Raw genomic sequence first — 19,863 nt, 5'->3', positions numbered from 1 at the left:
TACACAATTTAAGAAAGAATTAAAAGATAAAACAACAAGTACAGAACATCCGATTAATACATGTATGTTCATTTTCCTAAAGATTGTTTTGCATACATTCACGGGCAAATATTTTACATTTCCTCTCAGGTAACACTGCAACTCCTATGGGCTTTTTGTCACAGGACCCCGAAAAGCACGTTGAAATGTTTACGGCGGAAGCGCGGTTAGCTGTCTATCAGAACAAGTACAAATATATGAACTAAAACAAATGCCGAATGTATAAAGATAATATAAGAATCAAACAACAATCAAGGGCTCTGCATAGAACAGTTGATAATGGAAATATTTACAAGGTAGTAATTTAAGATAGCTAATATTCCAGGTATCCGTCGGTGACTGCAGGAAACTTTTCGTTCACGAATAGGAGCTGTTTTTGCTTTCTGTAAAATTACTTTGGGGTAAACATGGCTTCCTCTATGGTTGTTCCCGTTATTGATGTCCAGAATGATACCTTCAACGAGCTTTGGCCTGCCATGATATTGGCCATAAAAACGTCTTCCTTCGTTGCACTGGACACGGTAAGTGTGTCCATGTTATCAACCTGATATCTAAACAGAAAAAAATGTTTCAGTCCCAGTCGTTTATGCATTTTAATTTATGAAAAAACATTAATTCGTCTCCATGCAACAGAGAAGATACAATTATGCTGGATTAGATTATAAAAAGAAGGTGGGATTGGTTGACAGTAGCTAAATTGTTATTACATTGTTGTGGAATATATTATTTATGAAAAAAAAAAAGGCAGAACTCATTCGCAAATTGTACGTGTCCGCCATTGTTCGTCTAGAAATGTTAGTTTCGGTTCTGCTTGTCGATTCCTAAGGAAATGCATCTCGCCGCTTTCTGTACAGTTAGACGGGGGCGGAGCGGGGTGGGAAGTGTAGCACAGTGGCAAGGTTGGGAAGCAAAACTCGGTTCCGAGTAGGAACAAATAACAATTGTCCGGTATCGGGATTAATAAGAGTTGTGAGGACAGGAGGCGAGGCCGAGCCCCGCGGACTGCAGCTCTCTCTATGCTCCGTATCAGCTGATCGCTGCATGGTGCAGCTCAGCGTCTCTCTCTCTCTCTCTCTCTCTCTCTCTCTCTCTCTCTCTCTCTCTCTCTCTCTCTCTCTCTCTCTCTCTCTCTCTCTCTCTCTCTCTCTCTCTCTCTCGATCATCATCGTCATTATTATTATTAGGTTATGTCCTATGTGTTGGACATGTGTGGTTGGACTCTGTCTCACAGGCAGGTTGCAGTGTAACATCAGAGGACACTGGGCCAATTGCACATTCTCAAACTGCACCACTTAGAACTAACTAAACAATGCAGAGATTATTTTTATATAATTGTATTCAATAACCGTAAGAAATTAAACAGTATGAAGTTATTTGTAAATAGGAATACAGATTTGACTTAATGTTTTCATAAATATATTTGTCTCCCAGTTTGACTTATTTTTACCCTCTCAAAGAACCGGAATCGAGAACCGAAAATAACCGGAATTGAAAAGCAGAACCGGAATCGTTAAAATCCAAACGATACCCAACCCTATGTGTGATGCAGTAAATCTTACCGCTCACTTACGTTAGCGGTGTCGTAAAAACCGTGGGAAAATGTAAAATACGATGACGAAGAAGAAGATTCCAGTGGCCCCAATTTTTGTCCATTCTGGACAAGTGAAAAATGTATTCGGACAAGTAAATTGCCAAACTCACTTGTCCATGGACAAGTACTCTCTAAAAACTTTTTCTCACACTGCTGATGCCTCATTGAAAGTGATTTGTTTTACAATCTGTTTGTTTATTTTTCCATGTCACTGTTTGATTTGTCACTTGATTTCACCAATTTCAAAATAAAGGTATTAACTGCTGCCTGCATGTTGTTTTAGGAGCTGAGTGGTCTTGGAAACAGGAAATCCTTGCTGGCCGAGTGAGTAGAAACATGAGTTTTCCTCTGTGCACTTCTTTCAAACACAGTCACCATTAAGATTCAAGATTCAAAGGTGTATTGTCATCATAACATATAAACAACTATGGTTTAATGATGTAATGTATGAACAACATAGATCGCAGGTTCCTCAACAGTACAATTTACTTAGATGCATACCTACATTAAAGGGTATATAAACAGGTTGTTGTGCAAGAAACATGGATACAAAATATGCAATGCTGATTCTATGTCTTACTGCTAAGTGTTGCTTTTCTGTGAATTGGCCCTGACCTCACTGTCATGTTTCAGATCTATAGAGGACAGATATAAAGCCATCTGCCATGCAGCTCGCTCTCGCTCCATCCTCTCTCTGGGATTCGCCTGTTACAAGAAACTGGATGATAAGGTGAGATTGCTGTTCATATACTTTTGTTTATACACTTTATATCAAAGGATTATTACATATCTCCGATGAGCATGAGAAACTGGTAGATGAATGGCAATTAGATGGTTCTCACACATAGAATGTCGATGAGTGTTTAATATTTTCTTCTCTACAGTATCATCGCAATATATATATATATATATATGCCGTTAATAACTGTGCAATATATACCTTGCTGCTAAATACTAAGAACTGTTACAGGATGTGTATTTTGTAAATTATGTAACTTTTTATTTTATTACATTATAACTTTTTTTAACTTTAATACTTTTTTATGCATGAAACATATGTGACATTAAGCTGTCGGTGGCTCTTTTTCTGCTGTAACTACGTACATTTCCCCTCTGTGGGACTAATAAAGGTATTCTGATTCTGATGACATGTATCGTATGCATTTTGGTTAAATGAATTAGCCTCTGCAGACTTTTATGCTATGTCTGATTGTATTCTTTGTATCTCTTTCTCCCAGGCTGCAGACACGTACCTGGTCCAGGTGTATAACCTCACCCTGCTGTGTTCAGAGGAGTACATCATAGAGCCTCAGTCAGTCCAGTTCCTGGTTCAGCATGGCTTTGACTTTAACAAGCAGTACGCCCATGGAATCCCTTACTGCAAGGGCAATAATAAGGTGAAGATACTACATTTTGTTCTGTGATGTGGTGACAGTCCTGAGCCCACTGTCTTCTCAATTGTACATCTGTTATTGTGGAGTAGACAGTTAAAACGTGATATATCTAATGCCTGCAGCAGTGTGTAATGGGTACAAATATATATTTATACACATTTGGGATTTAAATTGACTTTTTAGTTAAAGTCACTCATTGCTAAGAAATATGCTCAGCCACACAGCATGCTTCAAGAGTAGCCAGTAAAGACTCTCCGCCTCAGCTGGATGTGTGAATCACAAATGGTAGAACCCAATTTAAACCAGGTTAAGAATAAACCACCTTAAAGCAGCCTGTGTGTTTCATCTCGGGTCAAGTCGAAGATCTGGATTTGGAGAACATTAGCTGGAATCTGATCAATTCCAGTACCGAGCATTGCTGGTTTGCAAAACTGGACAGGGCAAGGACTCTCTGCAGTAGAATATTTCAAAGTCTATAAACATCATTTGATATTTAAATCAATGGAGTTACCTTTTGAAATGATGTATTCTTCTATACTTTTAGACAGGGATGCACCACATAATGTCATCAATAGATTATTTCTAAATTGGTGCTTATCCATACAGTTTATCTTTATTGTGATTATTTTCTTTTGTTCAACCAATATAGGATCGCTATAATTATTGACAGTTATCTGCTCCATGCATGCCAAGTGATCATGAGGGGAATAAACTATCTAATAAAACAGGGAATCCTATAGGGCCCTATGTAAGTAGACATAAGTAAAACATAGATACTGTATATATACAATTTAACATAGAACATGACACTGCAAAAAGATCAACAATATTCCTTTGATGTTTTTAATTTCTATCCGTCATTTCTCTCTCTAACTTGTTAGGCAGAATCAGACGATCAGGGGGTCCACATCCGAGCGTTATTCACTGAACTGCTGCGTGCCAGGAAGCCCCTGGTGCTCCACAACGGCCTCATCGACATGGCCTTCCTTTACCAGGTAACATCAACGTATGATGTTGGCTGTTCACTTTTGTTCTTTTCCTCTTTCTCATAATAATTGTACTTATTTTCTTCGCAGAAAGTAAATACATAATTCAATGGCTTTTTCAATGAGGGAAAAATAACCTTATCTTAAGTTGCTATTTCCATTTTGGTTTTCGAGCTGCAAAGTCGATTATGATGTAACTTTGATGTAATCTAATTAAGCTAAAATGCCAAGGATTCTCTGGTTCCAGCTTCTCCATCATTTGCTGCCTAATTTTATATGAAATATGTTCCATTGCAACAATGTCTCTCTCCCCCAGAGTTTTTATGCACATCTGCCCGACCGCTTGACCACCTTCACAGCCGACCTGTCTGAGATGTTTCCTGCCGGCATCTACGACACCAAATATGTCACTGAGTTCGAGCTCCGTCTCACTGCCTCATATCTGGAGTATGCCTATAAGAAATGGTGTGTATTTGTGTAATGTACTGTACAGTAAATAATAAGGTGCAGTTCAGATTGAACTGTAATAAAAACACTCAGTTATCTGGACTATTCCTCTGACGTGTCCGTTATTGTCTAAAGCAGGAGACCTTGTGGAGCATTATTGTGCTTGAAGCAGTGTTGTAAAATGAAGTGCTGATGTTGTGAAGTGCCTGTTCCCTCATTGCCTCCTCTTCCCTTCAGTAAGCTGGATAGCAGTCGCAGGGGCACCTCTGGAGGAACTGAGCCTCACGTTCAGCTACATTTCTGCCAGTACGCCGGTCAGATGTCCAGCTACGTGGACTACAGAGTGTGTCCAGCTGTGGGCTCTGTTGAGGGACAGACTGACATCTGCCCGCGCTTCTCTGTGAGTTTTCCCTTTCTTTAAGAAATCTTTATATTGTTCTTTATGTTCAAGTGAAAGGGAAATACACAAACAAGCCAAATAGTCAGTATTTACTATTAACATCCTTGTCTCTATGTTTGTCCTATAGGCATTTGGCTGGTGTTCAAATGGCAGCGAGTGTCTATTATCCCACGACACTGACCTGATCATCCTCCAGGACGAGAAAGACCTGGGGAACAAGAGAACTAAGAGGAAGAGACGTAAAGAAAAAAGGAAAGGTAAAGGCGAGGCAGCGGAAGACGGTGCCCCTCAACACAAAATCCCCCACATGGCGGTGGATCTGCAAGAAACGCCAGATGAGAAGCAAGGGGCCGAGTCATCCTCAGAAAAAGGGTCTCTAATGGACACCCAACAGAATGAACGAGAGAAAACAGACATCGAGGGGAACGGAGTGAGCCAAGACAACACACTTGAAATAACACCCACTACTGATGACAACGCAAAAACCAACACAAATGGTGGTGAAGAAAGCAGAACAAAAGATGGAGGAAGTGAAAAATTAAGCGAGAAATCGTCCAAGACTGAGCAGAAGAAGAACGCCGACTCAGGATCGCACCGTGCCGGGTTCGACGCCTTTATGACAGGATACATTTTTGCCCATTCATGTACCCTGAACAAGAAGAAAGGAGTGGAAGCTGTAGGGAAGGAGGAGGAAGAGGAGTCCTGGGTTCCTTCGTGTCTCAATAAGGTCTACCTCAGCGGTAAATCTGCTCCTCTCAACGTGGTTAAAAGCACCTTCTCCAAATCATCCAAGGCCCATGTGGCGAAGATGGAGATGGTTTGGGGAAAGAAAGTGTAGTGTCCACACTTGAACACAGTATTTAAGTGTTTATATTAGGGCTGCAACTAATTATTATTTGAATTAGTAATCTGCAGATTACTTTTACGATAAACTGTTTGTTCAATAAATTGTCCAAAAATAATAAAAAAGGAACAACCTCAAAAGACTCAAAGTCCAAGTGATTCAATGTTTTGTTGAGTCCAAACCTATGGTCCAAACCCAAAGATGTTGACTTTAATATAATATTTAACAGAGAAAAGCCAAGATCTAAAAACTGCATTTTCTGGCATTTTTTCCATGGATAATTACTTAAAGGATACATCAATAATCAAAGAAGTTGGTATTTTTTTCTCTGGATGCACCTATTGATTGGTCAATTACTAGTTACAACTCCAATGTACATGTGCAGGTTCAATATCAATAATTGTTTAGCCTGCCAACAGTTTGGCTCAACTATTTGATGGACAGTGCTGAACCCCAGAGGGATGGGTAGATCCCCTTCCTCTGTCACTATGAGGTTGACCATTTCTGTTTTTAGTGACACATTTTGACAATTATTGAATAGATTGGCTTGGAATTTGGTCCATGCCCCCCCCCCCCCCCCTCAGGATGGATGGATTTAAAAAAGTAATCCCTAACTAGGGAACCAGGATTTTGTGTTGATTTGCATTTGCCATGTTTTAAGAATGATGGAATAGGGGGTCAGTTTGCTTGTGGAACAACCTTTCAGTCTGGCAGTGTTGAAATGTAAGTCTGTTTCTCATGCTCTATACTGTTTTATTTCTTTGTAAGACTTTTGTACATTTGTACCTACTATTAATAGTATTAAAGACGGTAATAAAGTGCAATTCAGTGGCAGCTGTTTTGATCAAGCCAGGTATTGTTTCTTAAGTTTCTCTGGAAAGAGCCAGATTCTTGATTTGCATTCATTCTTCATTTTTAGATGTTTGTATAATTACCTTTTACAGGAGTTACCTTTTGAAAAAATAAATGTATGCTCTTTAAAAATGATCATTGTCTTTATTTCATTATTTACTTATACTGGTTTTATCTTGAAGGATGATTAAAACAAAATGCCATAATTTAACCCCTTGCTATAACCAGCACATCATTTTTTAATCGACTGTCCATGGAAGTAATAGTTAATATATCAGCAGTGTGGCACCAATTGTACCACACTCACAAGTTGACATCCCATTTTAAATACGTTTTTAAAACGTTTTTGTTTGTAGATACATTCATTTTTATTGTGAACTACAAGATTGATAATCATTTAATTTTTTAAATGTTTGCAAACTGACTACAGTGAAAGTTGGTGTATAGCTCCTTCACAGGATAAACCATTTGGTCTTTAGTAACTCAGCCTGTCCTCTGGCGCCACCCTCTGGACAAACATTTTCTTGTTTCTGTTTATGTGATGGAGAAGGAATTACATTTGTTTGTTGTTACAAATACTTTCAGTTGAAACAGATTCCTGGTGACAACATTGTTTGGAAGTAGTTCGGCTTGAACACATCACTGAGGGTAAAGTATGTCACAGAACACAGGATTATTTAATAGAGGTGTTTTCATTGAATTCAATATCAAAGCAGTCAAGTGTATATAATGGGGTGCTAGGTGTTGACCGCTGTGGATCACACTGGTTGTGTTGTTCTTGTTGTCTCCTGTCCCACTTCAGGAAGGCCATACACCCAGGAAGAGCCCTGCCCTGTGATATCAAAAAAAGGCAATGTACAGAGATTAAATTAGTGTAAATCTTCACATGAAACTTTTGTCAAAAAAACAATCATGAAAGAGACAAACTCTGTCTTTAATGTTCTACTTAACAAAACACAGGTCCTTGTGTCCAGTTGCCACAGTATGGTTCACTCAGAGGAACATATAAACAAAGTCTAGTTTATATTTTACATGATGATTGCAATGAAATCACAGCACGTAAGCATTTATATATTTATAGTTAAACACGTTTTATATCAGACACTGGAAGCATTCAGATCTGTAAATTCATATGAAGACATGGACTTCATCTCAGGCTGATTGTACTTTACATTTGAGATCAGATGTTTCATTAGCTCAACTTGCTGTATTTGAGTAATGATCAGACCAACAACAACATCAACAGGTACGTAGGCCAACCACTAATAGTTCAATAACAAGTGTTTTCATAATTTCTTTCCATAGAGGTTTCGTCTTTAGGTTCAAGATAACGATAAACCATGTATTGATATTTGTCTCTGCTGCACATTGTGATTTATCTCTAAGCTAGCAAACTGAAAGCTGCGTGTTATACATTTCCAGTTTAATACCAGTTATATATCTACAGATTCAATATTTATGTTTACAAAATGGACGTAGAGGATTCCATGGTTGCTATGGTTTGACGCAGGACTAGCGTCAATATCGGATCAATATTTAAACCATAACAACCTGAAAACTACCTGAAGACGGTCACGAAAATATTTCCTCCGCTTTCACTCGACGATTCTGCCAAATTATCGCTTCAGCTCAAGTCTTTTTACATCCCGACAAGAGTCAGAGAACCCCTGAGAGTTATTACAGCGAGAAAACACACTTTAATTATGGAAAATGTAAGATTTCATAACGTTGAAAGTCCCCGTTGTTTCCAATGTGCTTTGCCGTCGACATTTTCAGAAACCTCACAGTTTACTGATGTTTATCAAATCATTTAGTCTCCTGTAACGATAAGTAGGCCTACCATTAAACAGTGTAACTATCAGATTAAGGTCAAGTATACTGTGACGACTCAATTAATACATCTTTGCATTAAAAACTACCAAAAATACACATGCATTCATCAAAACTAGGCTATATGACAATATTAACAAATAAATGTTGTATCTAATACAAATCATTTATATTAACTTTTTAGGCTATATCACCCAGCTTCAAGCTGAAATACATTCATATTGTAACTTTGAATCAAGCTAATTAAAGTCACTCACTTTAACTTAGCATTATTTCCATCATATACATGTGCAATATTATATGTTCAAACAATAAACAGACATATGCTTATTATATAACATTGTAATCACGTCACATATGTGTCACTAAAGCACAATATTAACTGACATGAGGGCCTAAAGGTGGCTCTTGTTTTGTTACCGGACCTGTCTCGTCTTGAGGAGGTTTTCAGACTTTGATTATGTTTCATGTTTCTTCATTTATGATTTTTATCCAACAACCACATCCATCTTTGGCAAGTTAATCTTCCAGCACATAAAACTATAACACATTTGATTTGTATACTACGACATGACAACATACTTGAAAAAGGTCCATCCTGCATGTACTTGTAGAGCCTCATCCTAACATGAGTGTGTGTTGTTGCAGGGTCGAGTGCCCGTCCTCCCGCAGGACAACCAGACAGGAAGGAGAGTCTCTGCCCGCCAGAGGAGGCCTGCAGTCTGCAGACAGTGTTCCCTGCTGCAGGGACGACCAGGTGAGACATCTGATCCTCAACTCTGTTCCTTGAAATTGTACACAGTTTAATCCACAAGATTGTTTGACAGGTTTACAAAAAGGTAAACACATAGTGGAGTATATTGTCAATACTAAATAGTTTGAGAAGGTCCATTGTACAGGACTAATGCCCCAAATACTCACATTTCAAGTAATCCTCTGCATCTGATGTAGATGTTTCCTCTTGTAAAATGATAAAAGTATGTTGTTAAGTAAGAAGTTTACTAGAGTCTGACATCCTCTCGTGTTTTGCTGACCTTCTCCAGGTGCCACATACAAAGCGCCGGCGCCCTGCTGCTTCTGCAGACCTTCCCCAGAAAAGGAAGCAGACCTCCGCGGCTCTTCCTCCTAAACCTGCTGACCTGCCACCTGTCTCTAATGTGGCCTCCAGCCCCCGGACCTCCAATGCTCCCCTGCACCTCGAAGACCCTATTAGGATCCACAACCGCTCAGTCGAGGAGTACCAGCTCATCTACCATGAAGTTGTGGATAACATGCTGAGGTACGTTGCGTCACAAATGAGTCAGTTCATTTACAGAGTTTCCACTCTCTTAGAAATCTATCTCTCTATTTTCCTTCATCATAAAGATTTATTTTTGTGTTTCTCCTCTCAGGTTCCCGGACGGTCGCCTGCGTCCATATAGTTTGGGTCTGGGTCGTCGTATCAAGCAGAAGCTGTGGGAGCGACTGGACCGTCCGATGTTCACAGAGACAGTGGATGAAGACGGTCTGGTCCATGTGGACGTGTCCTACGGTGCTGGAGTCCAGCCTCCGCTCTACAACGTGGATGTTTCTGGTGAACCAGAGCCCGAATATCCACCAGCAAAAAGGGCAAAGCACTAAGACACACTCTCATAAGCTGACATGTCTAATAATACTGTGCTTTAAGTTTAGTTTAGTTTTTTTTTAAAGTATGGCAGATAAGTTTAAGTTTATTAAGTGTAGAGATACGTTTTTAGTGCCAAGCATAAGTATTATGTGCTAAGTCTTTAGTTTTAAGTATTTAGTAATAAGTATAAGTCTAAAGTGTTAAGAGTAAGTGTTTAGTTTAAGTTTTTAGTTATAGTAATTTGTTTGAAGTATTTCATATTAAGTGTTACGTTTTTAGTGCCAAGCACAAGTATTAAGTGTCAAGTCTTTAATTTTAAGTATTTAGTAATAAGTATAAAGTGTTAAGAGTAAGTGTTTAGTTTAAGTTTTCTGTTTAAGTACTAAGTTGAAGTATTAAGTATTAAGTATTTAGTGTTAAGAGTAAGTATTTAGTAGTAAGTATAAGTGTTTAGTTTAAGTATTTAGTAATAAGTTTAAGTATTTAGTATTAAGAATAAGTATTTAGTGTTAAGAGTTAGTATTTAGTTGAGTTAAGTTTACTTTCATTGATCTTAATGTATCTCACCACTGATGAATTGTCTTCCTCTGAATCAGTTCCTGCTCCTCTGTTAACAGTCTTCTTACTCCAGCTTCAGCCTCAACAGCAACAGTTATCACCTGCCAGAACACCTGCTCCACCCTCCAGCCTCCACCTGTTACTTCTACCAGACAAAACATCAGCCTTGAGCTGCAGCCTGTGAGATGACAGACTCCTCTCCACCTGCAGCCGCTGTCTCTCTGTTGCCTACATCCTCTACCAGCAGCTTCAGCATCAAACTGCTGCCTCACTCTTCACCTGCAGCCTCTGTCAGCAACCTGCAGCCATCTCCTCCAACTGCACATTCTGTTGAATGGCTGAACCTCCATCTACAGCCTTTGCCAGTGCCTATACCTCTCGAAGTGAACTGCTATCCGAGCCTCCACCCACAGCCTCTGTCAGCAACCTGCAGCTTCCGCCTCCACCTGCAGATTCCTACAGCCATCTGAAGACGACCACTGGGGGAGTGGTCGTCTTCAGATGAAGATCCCCACAGAAAGCTGTGGCCAAACCTCCACCTACAGCCTCTATAAGGAAACCTGCACAGATGTTATCCTACTGCCATGTGGAGACCTGAGTGGAACAGCAAGGACCAGAGAAACACACGTAGATATAGTCCTTCAGTTAATATGCAAACATATTTCTGTGTTATTAAAGCTGGCTCTCTGTTTACATTCAGTTCACTTGTTCTTCTTCTCACAGGTGTTTTCAAACGTTGTGAAAGACTGAGCTCACACTCCTCAACATGAACCTGACTGACTGTGATGATGCCTTCATGAAACGAGAGAGCTCCACTGTACGTACAGTATAGCAGTATGAGATTTCTTAACAACACTCTGAGTGTATTGGGATTTTTAATGGAAGTTCGGTGATGAATTATATTTGAATGCAACACCTTACACTTCCAGATCTACCAGGAGCTGCTTCAGGGCCCTGAGGACAACTCCTTTTACAACAGCTCTGTTCCAGAGATGCTTCCTCCTCCTCCACATCCTCCACCTTCACCACCCCTCCTGCTCATCGCCAGAACTAAGAGTGCCCCACCCCATCTCAGCAACCACCACCAGTTTCTCCTGCAGCCACCGCCTCCATATGTAGATTCTGACAGACACTGCTGACAGCCAAACCTCCTCCTACAGCTTCTGCCAGTGCACCTGCGTCTACACCTCTTGAAGCCAACTGCGGCTGAACCTCCACCCACAGCCTCTGTCAGCAACCTGAACCAGCACCTACACCTCTCGTACACTACTGCCATCCAAACCTCCACCTGTAACCTTTGCCAGCCGCCTGAAGACACCTCCTCCACCTGAAGATCCCCACAGAAAGCTGGGGTCAAACCTCCACCTTCCGCCTCTATAAGGAAACCTGCACAGATGTTATCCTACTGCTATGGTTGGATCTAAGTGGAACAGCAACGACCAGAGAAACACTGGTAAATATGATCTTTGAGTAAACATGGGAAAATATATCTGTATAAAAATAGCATGCCTGGGCTGGGCTTCTGTTTATATTCTGTGCACTTCTTCTTCTTCTCACAGGTGTTTCCATACGTTGTGTGAAAGACTGAGCACACACTCCTCAACATGAACCTGACTGATTGTGATGATGCCTTCATGAAACAGAAAGAGCTCCTCTTCCTCCCACTTGTACGTAGAGTATAGCAGTATGAGACATTAAGTCATGGGATTTTTGATGGAAGTTTGCTGATGAATGCTATTTTAATGCAACACCTTTTCTTTGTGTTTTCTCCAGGCCTTGTTGGACTTCCAGATCAAGAGATGCTTCCTCCTCCCTATCGTGCACGTTCACCACCCTTCCTGCTCATTGCCAGGACTAAAAATGCCCCTCCCCATCTCTGCAACCACCAGCACTTTCTACGCATGCCGATTCATTGAAGGCCAAAGATTGCAGAGACGCTCCACCCGAGACTTCAGTGCCTTACTTTTCCAACAACGCCCCCTAATACGACGTCCAATGTGCTCTTTTAAGCCTCTGCACTGTTTTACAATAAATGAACTATTGTCTGCAACCATCTGATCAGTAATTTGAGACCAGAATAATTTGTATAAAACAGATCCTAAGGATATGATTGTTTTTGTGTGTTTAAGTTGAAGTGTGTTCCTTTGTCATGGTATATTAATTATTAGTCGCCACTTATTTAGGGTTTATATTAATACATTAATAACATTAACACATTCACTTTCTAGTAATTCATCATGTCGGAATTTCTTGAGCCAAATGTACAAAGACATCTGACACAAAATGTAATTACTGCAATTACGGCTATTTCAGCCAATACAACATTTCCACAATCTCATCTGAAATATCAACAAGTATCATTGAAATGCGTATTAAATAAATAAAAAGCGTGTTGTTTCAATTTTCCAAAATAAAGTTTATTTTTCCTCTACATTTAAGGTGAATTCTAAATATGAACCAAATATACCAAGAGTCACAATATGTCAAAGCCAGACATTTAATTATATAATAGCCCACTATATATGTACAGTTGAAATAATACAGATAACATATTCACACCAATTAAACAATTAAACAAATGCTAAATAACTTCAATATGAAGTGGGGTTCAGAGATGATCAGGATATTCAAGAAACAGTTAACAAACAGAAAATGATTAAAGAATATTTTGTTAGAGATTGAAGAACATTGTTAGAGCAGCTTACGAAATAATAAGTCATGAAATGTGAAATTCAGTCATTTACACTATATAAAAGGAGAAATGATTGTGTGAAGTCAAACAGCTAATCGTAAATACAGCATGGCCCTTTTTCAATTGTTGCCACATTATATACACATCCAGTCTCTTTTAGGCAGCTTTTTGGACAGGAATAAAGACATTGTGTCCTAGCATTGCAAACTCTTATGTATAATGTCACCTATTTGTTCTGTCCCTTTCAAACATACATTGAATTTGAGATGGTCAGGTACTGGAATAGCACATACACTTTGAATAGTACAGTACGGTAAATCCAGGGAAATGTTCTTAACAGCAAATATATAAGAAACACATTGTAAACATGTATAGGAGCACATTTCAAGATTGTTAGGGCTTTAGACATTAGTCTGGTATATACAAAATATTACAACTATAACAACACATCCAAAGCAGCTCCAAATATAATTTCTGGCTGAAAGTGTCCCTCTCTATGGTTGTTGCTGGTATTGTCCCTCTGTGGCGGTGTAGAAGTCGTCCAGGACACTCTGCAGGTACTCGAAGGTGGGCCTGTCTTCAGGTTTGTGCTTCCAGCAGGACGTCATGATGGCGTAGAGCTCGTCAGGACAGCTGTCAGGCTGAGGCATCCTGTAGCCGCGCTGCACCGAGGAAATCACCTCTCCTTTGGTCATACCTGAGGAGAACACAGGCAGGCATGCAGGTGAGAATCTAGGATTGTTTAGAGCAGGGGTGTCCCAACTACGGCCCGGGGGCCAACTGCGGTCCGTTGTCCATTTTAAATTGGCCCTCAGCTAATTGTAAAAGCATAATGGAATATGGCCCACATCTGAAACTTGTGCTTTTCTTATATTGCACTTCTTAAATATATATGTATATGACACAGTAGTATTCGTGTGTTCATGTAACCAATTTTCAAATAAATTCAGTCAATTAAAGTTGAAAACATTTTCTAACAAATCTTAGTTGATAAAAAAACGCCCAATAACTTACTTACATATCAAGTTTCAAATATACCTTTCCTCTTTCCCCTTATTATAAGCAATCTGAGGCTTCTGTTTTAAGAGATGAGTTGTCAACACTTTTTGTAACTAAATAAATGAAACCCGATGGAAAGCTGTGATGTAGGCGTTTTTTTCTCTTTAAGCATTTCAATTATCAAGAATAATTTACCTACATTTGATTGATTTTGCTAACTTATAACTTAACTTATGAGGCAATAAACCTCACCTCTGGTGGGGGGCCCAACCCTTTATATGCTTTTCTGTATGTGGCCTTCAGTGAAAAAAGTTTGGACACCCCTGGTTTAGAGGGACAACACACATACTCTATATAGCCACGTAGTCATTAGCTTGAGTAAAGAATCACCAGTAGAGGACGGTAGATATTCAAAACACAATGACTCCAGTATTGTGGAAACCTCTTTTACTGTAGTCACCACGTTTGTCTTAGTCAAATTGTTCGTTATAAGTAAAGCTACGCAAGTTATTTAATGGTATTTTGTGCATTATTCAAAGATCATAACACTGTAGTTTAAAAAAAATTCAAATAATATAAGTAGTACAAATAGGCTACTTAGGTTTTTTTTTTTACCTGGGTAGGGGCATTTCCCGTATGTTATAATCTCATAGAGCAGAACTCCGAAGGACCAGATGTCTGACTTGATGGTGAAGGATCCGTAGTTGATGGCCTCTGGAGCCGTCCACTTGATGGGGAATTTGGCTCCTGAGCATGACATGGTAAAAAACATTAAATATGCCGTTCATTTAGTATCTAACAAAACCAGCTGCTTGACATGATCATTGGCTCAGTGGCTTTTGTGCTACCATGAACATACTGTAGGAGAAAATCAAACTCTTCAAAACCATTGACCATTAATCCAGTAAGACAACTTTGGGAAGATTAAATTGTATCTTTTTAATCTTCCATAAACCAATCATTACTGAATTTTCTATGAAAATTGTTGTTACAAAATGCAAAACACATGAAGTTACACTATCAATGTGTGTAAAATCGTTTTTTGCAGATAAGTGCATAAGATGTCACTGAAATAAAAAAATATTTGAAATGCCAAATGATTTGCTCTCATCATAATTGCTTTTGCCATTAGTTGTTTACATCTGAAAATGTTTTAACCTTACTGCACTGATCAGCTTAGTGATAGACAGTCATAGCCTACTAGGCCAAGGAGTTGGTAGAGTATGGCCATAAAACTGCAAATCTATGCTAAAGGTCACAACTAATAAACGCCATTAATTCTGCTTACAGTAAAAGCCTGTGAATGGTGGCTCTAGTATGTTCAGGAAACTGACACTGAAAAACATTAAATATGCCGTTAATTTAGTATCTAAATTCAAATCAAATTCATCTGCTGAATGGAAAAAAACTCCATATTTCCACGTGTATGACCCATACTGCAATGGAATATGTAAATGAAGGTCAGAATAAAAACCTGCGTTTATTTGTAATGTTCCTATGAAGGGAGTTTCAGTGTTTCCTGGTTCCAGGTCAGTAATCATCAGGTTTATGATGACACATAGATACATTTTCACACACTAGACTGGTGTTAGTATGAAAGGAGAAAGAATGGTTTAAACCTATGTTGGTCACTGAGTGGTTTATTTTAGCTTGAAAAAGTAGAGGAACTGGCAACTGAAACCAAAAGTCTGGCTCTTGAAACACACATAGTTCATCAATTCTACTTCGATTTTTATTTTAGGTTTTTCAAAAGTATCCCCCTGGGAGTCAGCTAAATACTGAAAAATAACAATGGACATTCAAACAGAAAAAGTATACCCTCTCTGGCAGAGTATTCGTCGTCCTCTATAACTCTTGCCAGTCCAAAGTCAGCGATTTTGCAGAGCAGACTCTCTGACACCAGGACATTGGCTGCTCTCAGGTCTCTGTGGATATATTTCTTATCCTCTATATACGCCATGCCCTCTGACAGATCACTGCGGTCAAACCTCCACCTTCAGCCACCTGAAGAAGACCACTCCCCCTGAAGATCCCCACAGAAAGCTGTGGCCAAACCTCCACCTACAGCCTCTATAAGGAAACCTGCACAGATGTTATCCTACTGCCATGTGGAGACCTGAGTGGAACAGCAAGGACCAGAGAAACACACGCAGATATAGTCCTTCAGTTAATATGCAAACATATTTCTGTGTTATTAAAGCTGGCTCTCTGTTTACATTCTGTTCACTTGTTCTTCTTCTCACAGGTGTTTTCAAACGTTGTGAAAGACTGAGCTCACACTCCTCAACATGAACCTGACTGACTGTGATGATGCCTTCATGAAACGAGAGAGCTCCACTGTACGTACAGTATAGCAGTATGAGATTTCTTAACAACACTCTGAGTGTATTGGGATTTTTAATGGAAGTTCGGTGATGAATTATATTTGAATGCAACACCTTACACTTCCAGATCTACCAGGAGCTGCTTCAGGGCCCTGAGGACAACTCCTTTTACAACAGCTCTGTTCCAGAGATGCTTCCTCCTCCTCCACATCCTCCACCTTCACCACCCCTCCTGCTCATCGCCAGAACTAAGAGTGCCCCAGCCCCATCTCAGCAACCACCACCAGTTTCTCCTGCAGCCACCGCCTAAGAGGAAGAGACATAAAGAAAAAAGGAAAGGTAAAGGCGAGGCAGCGGAAGACGGTGCCCCTCAACACAAAATCCCCCACATGGCGGTGGATCTGCAAGAAACGCCAGATGAGAAGCAAGGGGCCGAGTCATCCTCAGAAAAAGGGTCTCTAATGGACACCCAACAGAATGAACGAGAGAAAACAGACATCGAGGGGAACGGAGTGAGCCAAGACAACACACTTGAAATAACACCCACTACTGATGACAACGCAAAAACCAACACAAATGGTGGTGAAGAAAGCAGAACAAAAGATGGAGGAAGTGAAAAATTAAGCGAGAAATCGTCCAAGACTGAGCAGAAGAAGAACGCCGACTCAGGATCGCACCGTGCCGGGTTCGACGCCTTTATGACGGGATACATTTTTGCCCATTCATGTACCCTGAACAAGAAGAAAGGAGTGGAAGCTGTAGGGAAGGAGGAGGAAGAGGAGTCCTGGGTTCCTTCGTGTCTCAATAAGGTCTACCTCAGCGGTAAATCTGCTCCTCTCAACGTGGTTAAAAGCACCTTCTCCAAATCATCCAAGGCCCATGTGGCGAAGATGGAGATGGTTTGGGGAAAGAAAGTGTAGTGTCCACACTTGAACACAGTATTTAAGTGTTTATATTAGGGCTGCAACTAATTATTATTTTAATTAGTAATCTGCAGATTACTTTTACGATAAACTGTTTGTTCAATAAATTGTCCAAAAATAATAAAAAAGGAACAACCTCAAAAGACTCAAAGTCCAAGTGATTCAATGTTTTGTTGAGTCCAAACCTATGGTCCAAACCCAAAGATGTTGACTTTAATATAATATTTAACAGAGAAAAGCCAAGATCTAAAAACTGCATTTTCTGGCATTTTTTCCATGGATAATTACTTAAAGGATACATCAATAATCAAAGAAGTTGGTATTTTTTTCTCTGGATGCACCTATTGATTGGTCAATTACTAGTTACAACTCCAATGTACATGTGCAGGTTCAATATCAATAATTGTTTAGCCTGCCAACAGTTTGGCTCAACTATTTGATGGACAGTGCTGAACCCCAGAGGGATGGGTAGATCCCCTTCCTCTGTCACTATGAGGTTGACCATTTCTGTTTTTAGTGACACATTTTGACAATTATTGAATAGATTGGCTTGGAATTTGGTCCATGCCCCCCCCCCCCCCCTCCCTCAGGATGGATGGATTTAAAAGAGTAATCCCTAACTAGGGAACCAGGATTTTGTGTTGATTTTTATTTGCCATGTTTTAAGAATGATGGAATAGGGGGTCAGTTTGCTTGTGGAACAACCTTTCAGTCTGGCAGTGTTGAAATGTAAGTCTGTTTCTCATGCTCTATACTGTTTTTATTTCTTTGTAAGACTTTTGTACATTTGTACGTACTATTAATAGTATTAAAGACGGTAATAAAGTGCAATTCAGTGGCAGCTGTTTTGATCAAGCCAGGTATTGTTTCTTAAGTTTCTCTGGAAAGAGCCAGATTCTTGATTTGCATTCATTGTTCATTTTTGAGGAGGAACAATGCGGATTCCGTCCTGGTCGTGGAACGACGGATCAGCTTTTTACTCTCGCAAGGATCCTGGAGGGGGCCTGGGAGTACGCTTATCCGGTCTACATGTGTTTTGTAGACTTGGAGAAGGCGTATGACCGAGTTCCCAGGGAGGTACTGTGGGAGGTGCTGCGGGAGTATGGGGTGAGGGGGTCTCTACTCAGGGCCATCCAATCTCTGTACTCCCAAAGCGAGAGCTGTGTCCGGGTCCTCGGCAGTAAGTCGGACCCATTTCCGGTGAGGGTTGGCCTCCGCCAGGGCTGCGCTTTGTCACCAATCCTGTTTGTAATATACATGGATCGGATTTCGAGGCGTAGTCATGGGGGAGGGGGTCTGCAGTTCGGTGGACTAAGGATTGCACCACTGCTTTTTGCAGATGATGTGGTTCTAATGGCTTCATCGGTCTGCGACCTTCAGCACTCACTGGATCGGTTCGCAACCGAGTGTGAAGCGACTGGGATGAGGATCAGCACCTCCAAATCTGAGGCCATGGTTCTCAGCAGGAAACCGATGGACTGTCCACTCCAGGTAGGGAATGAGTCCTTACCCCAAGTGAAGGAGTTCAAGTATCTCGGGGTCTTGTTCTCGAGTGAGGGAACAATGGAGCGTGAGATGGGCCGGAGAATCGGAGCAGCGGGAGCGGTACTGCAGTCGCTTTACCGCACCGTTGTGACGAAAAGGGAGCTGAGCCAGAAGGCAAAGCTCTCGGTCTTCCGGGCCATTTTCGTTCCTACCCTCACCTATGGTCATGAAGGATGGGTCATGACCGAAAGAACGAGATCGCGGATACAAGCGGCCGAGATGGGTTTTCTCCGCAGGGTGGCTGGTGTCTCCCTTAGGGATAAGGTGAGAAGTTCGGTCATCAGGGAGGGACTCGGAGTTGAGCCGCTCCTCCTTCGCGTCGAAAGGAGCCAGTTGAGGTGGTTCGGGCACCTAGTTAGGATGCCACCTGGGCGCCTCCCTAGGGAGGTGTTCCAGGCACGTCCAGCTGGGAAGAGACCAAGGGGTAGACCTAGGACCAGGTGGAGGGATTATATCTCTTCGCTGGCCTGGGAGCGCCTTGGGATCCCCCAGTCAGAGCTGGTTGATGTCGCCAGGGAAAAGAAAGTTTGGGGCTCTCTGCTGGAACTGCTACCCCCGCGACCCGACCACGGATAAGCGGGAGAAGATGGATGGATGGATGGATGTTCATTTTTAGATGTTTGTATAATTACCTTTTACAGGAGTTACCTTTTGAAAAAATAAATGTATGCTCTTTAAAAATGATCATTGTCTTTATTTCATTATTTACTTATACTGGTTTTATCTTGAAGGATGATTAAAACAAAATGCCATAATATAACCCCTTGCTATAACCAGCACATCATTTTTGAATCGACTGTCCATGGAAGTAATAGTTAATATATCAGCAGTGT

General features: G+C 40.6%; 3 protein-coding genes and 1 long non-coding RNA gene across 8 annotated transcripts; 3 read left to right on the top strand and 1 right to left on the bottom strand.

The window, feature by feature from the left end:
* The first annotated feature begins 169 nt into the window (after positions 1 to 169).
* toe1 (target of EGR1, exonuclease) lies at positions 170 to 18,052 on the top strand. Of its 2 annotated transcripts, XM_034227178.1 has the most exons (9): positions 170 to 560; positions 1,914 to 1,954; positions 2,264 to 2,360; positions 2,869 to 3,027; positions 3,906 to 4,019; positions 4,327 to 4,475; positions 4,695 to 4,857; positions 4,985 to 5,109; positions 16,897 to 18,052. In XM_034227178.1, exons 1-9 carry the CDS (start codon positions 447 to 449, stop codon positions 17,480 to 17,482), a joined length of 1,548 nt encoding a protein of 515 aa, XP_034083069.1. In that variant the 5' UTR covers positions 170 to 446; the 3' UTR covers positions 17,483 to 18,052. The 2 variants fall into 2 exon arrangements, with proteins under 2 accessions (XP_034083069.1, XP_034083068.1); XM_034227177.1 differs by lacking the exon at positions 16,897 to 18,052 and having other exon boundaries at positions 4,985 to 5,844.
* LOC117553305 (uncharacterized protein C22orf31-like) lies at positions 7,817 to 10,416 on the top strand. Its single transcript, XM_034227180.1, has 3 exons — positions 7,817 to 9,140; positions 9,427 to 9,662; positions 9,775 to 10,416. Exons 1-3 carry the CDS (start codon positions 9,012 to 9,014, stop codon positions 10,001 to 10,003), a joined length of 594 nt encoding a protein of 197 aa, XP_034083071.1. The 5' UTR covers positions 7,817 to 9,011; the 3' UTR covers positions 10,004 to 10,416.
* LOC117553307 lies at positions 10,444 to 16,822 on the top strand. Of its 4 annotated transcripts, XR_004570110.1 has the most exons (8): positions 10,444 to 11,174; positions 11,271 to 11,364; positions 11,477 to 12,000; positions 12,107 to 12,214; positions 12,321 to 13,963; positions 16,211 to 16,404; positions 16,484 to 16,577; positions 16,690 to 16,822. It is a non-coding gene; the product is annotated as an uncharacterized LOC117553307 (long non-coding RNA). The 4 variants fall into 4 exon arrangements; XR_004570109.1 differs by having other exon boundaries at positions 16,211 to 16,577; XR_004570111.1 differs by having other exon boundaries at positions 16,211 to 16,594.
* On the bottom strand, positions 13,026 to 16,276 carry lyn (LYN proto-oncogene, Src family tyrosine kinase). Its single transcript, XM_034227182.1, has 3 exons — positions 16,057 to 16,276; positions 14,854 to 14,985; positions 13,026 to 13,936 (listed from the first exon to the last, which is right to left on the bottom strand). The coding sequence occupies exons 1-3, from the start codon at positions 16,196 to 16,198 to the stop codon at positions 13,734 to 13,736; spliced, it is 477 nt and encodes a 158-aa protein (XP_034083073.1). The 5' UTR covers positions 16,199 to 16,276; the 3' UTR covers positions 13,026 to 13,733.
* Positions 18,053 to 19,863: the final 1,811 nt, after the last annotated feature.

The sequence above is a fragment of the Gymnodraco acuticeps genome, unplaced genomic scaffold, assembly GCF_902827175.1.
Source record: "Gymnodraco acuticeps unplaced genomic scaffold, fGymAcu1.1, whole genome shotgun sequence".
Lineage (NCBI taxonomy): Eukaryota > Metazoa > Chordata > Actinopteri > Perciformes > Bathydraconidae > Gymnodraco > Gymnodraco acuticeps.
Note: the sequence above shows the minus strand (reverse complement) of the source record. Positions and strands in the feature narration are given on the sequence as shown.

What these genes read in the sequence shown, in the direction of transcription:
- toe1 (XM_034227178.1), top strand. Translation starts at nt 447, where the DNA reads ATGGCTTCCTCTATGGTTGTTCCCGTTATTGATGTCCAGAATGATACC. An exon ending in AGGAAATCCTTGCTGGCCGA is followed by an intron (nt 1,955 to 2,263) that starts GTGAGTAGAAAC and finishes GTCATGTTTCAG; the next exon opens with ATCTATAGAGGACAGATATA. An exon ending in GAGTATGCCTATAAGAAATG is followed by an intron (nt 4,476 to 4,694) that starts GTGTGTATTTGT and finishes TCTTCCCTTCAG; the next exon opens with TAAGCTGGATAGCAGTCGCA.
- LOC117553305 (XM_034227180.1), top strand. Translation starts at nt 9,012, where the DNA reads ATGAGTGTGTGTTGTTGCAGGGTCGAGTGCCCGTCCTCCCGCAGGACA. An exon ending in CCTGCTGCAGGGACGACCAG is followed by an intron (nt 9,141 to 9,426) that starts GTGAGACATCTG and finishes GACCTTCTCCAG; the next exon opens with GTGCCACATACAAAGCGCCG. An exon ending in GTTGTGGATAACATGCTGAG is followed by an intron (nt 9,663 to 9,774) that starts GTACGTTGCGTC and finishes TTCTCCTCTCAG; the next exon opens with GTTCCCGGACGGTCGCCTGC.
- lyn (XM_034227182.1), bottom strand. Translation starts at nt 16,198, where the DNA reads ATGGCGTATATAGAGGATAAGAAATATATCCACAGAGACCTGAGAGCA. An exon ending in CGAATACTCTGCCAGAGAGG is followed by an intron (nt 14,986 to 16,056) that starts GTATACTTTTTC and finishes TGTCATGCTCAG; the next exon opens with GAGCCAAATTCCCCATCAAG. An exon ending in CGGGAAATGCCCCTACCCAG is followed by an intron (nt 13,937 to 14,853) that starts GTAAAAAAAAAA and finishes TGTTCTCCTCAG; the next exon opens with GTATGACCAAAGGAGAGGTG.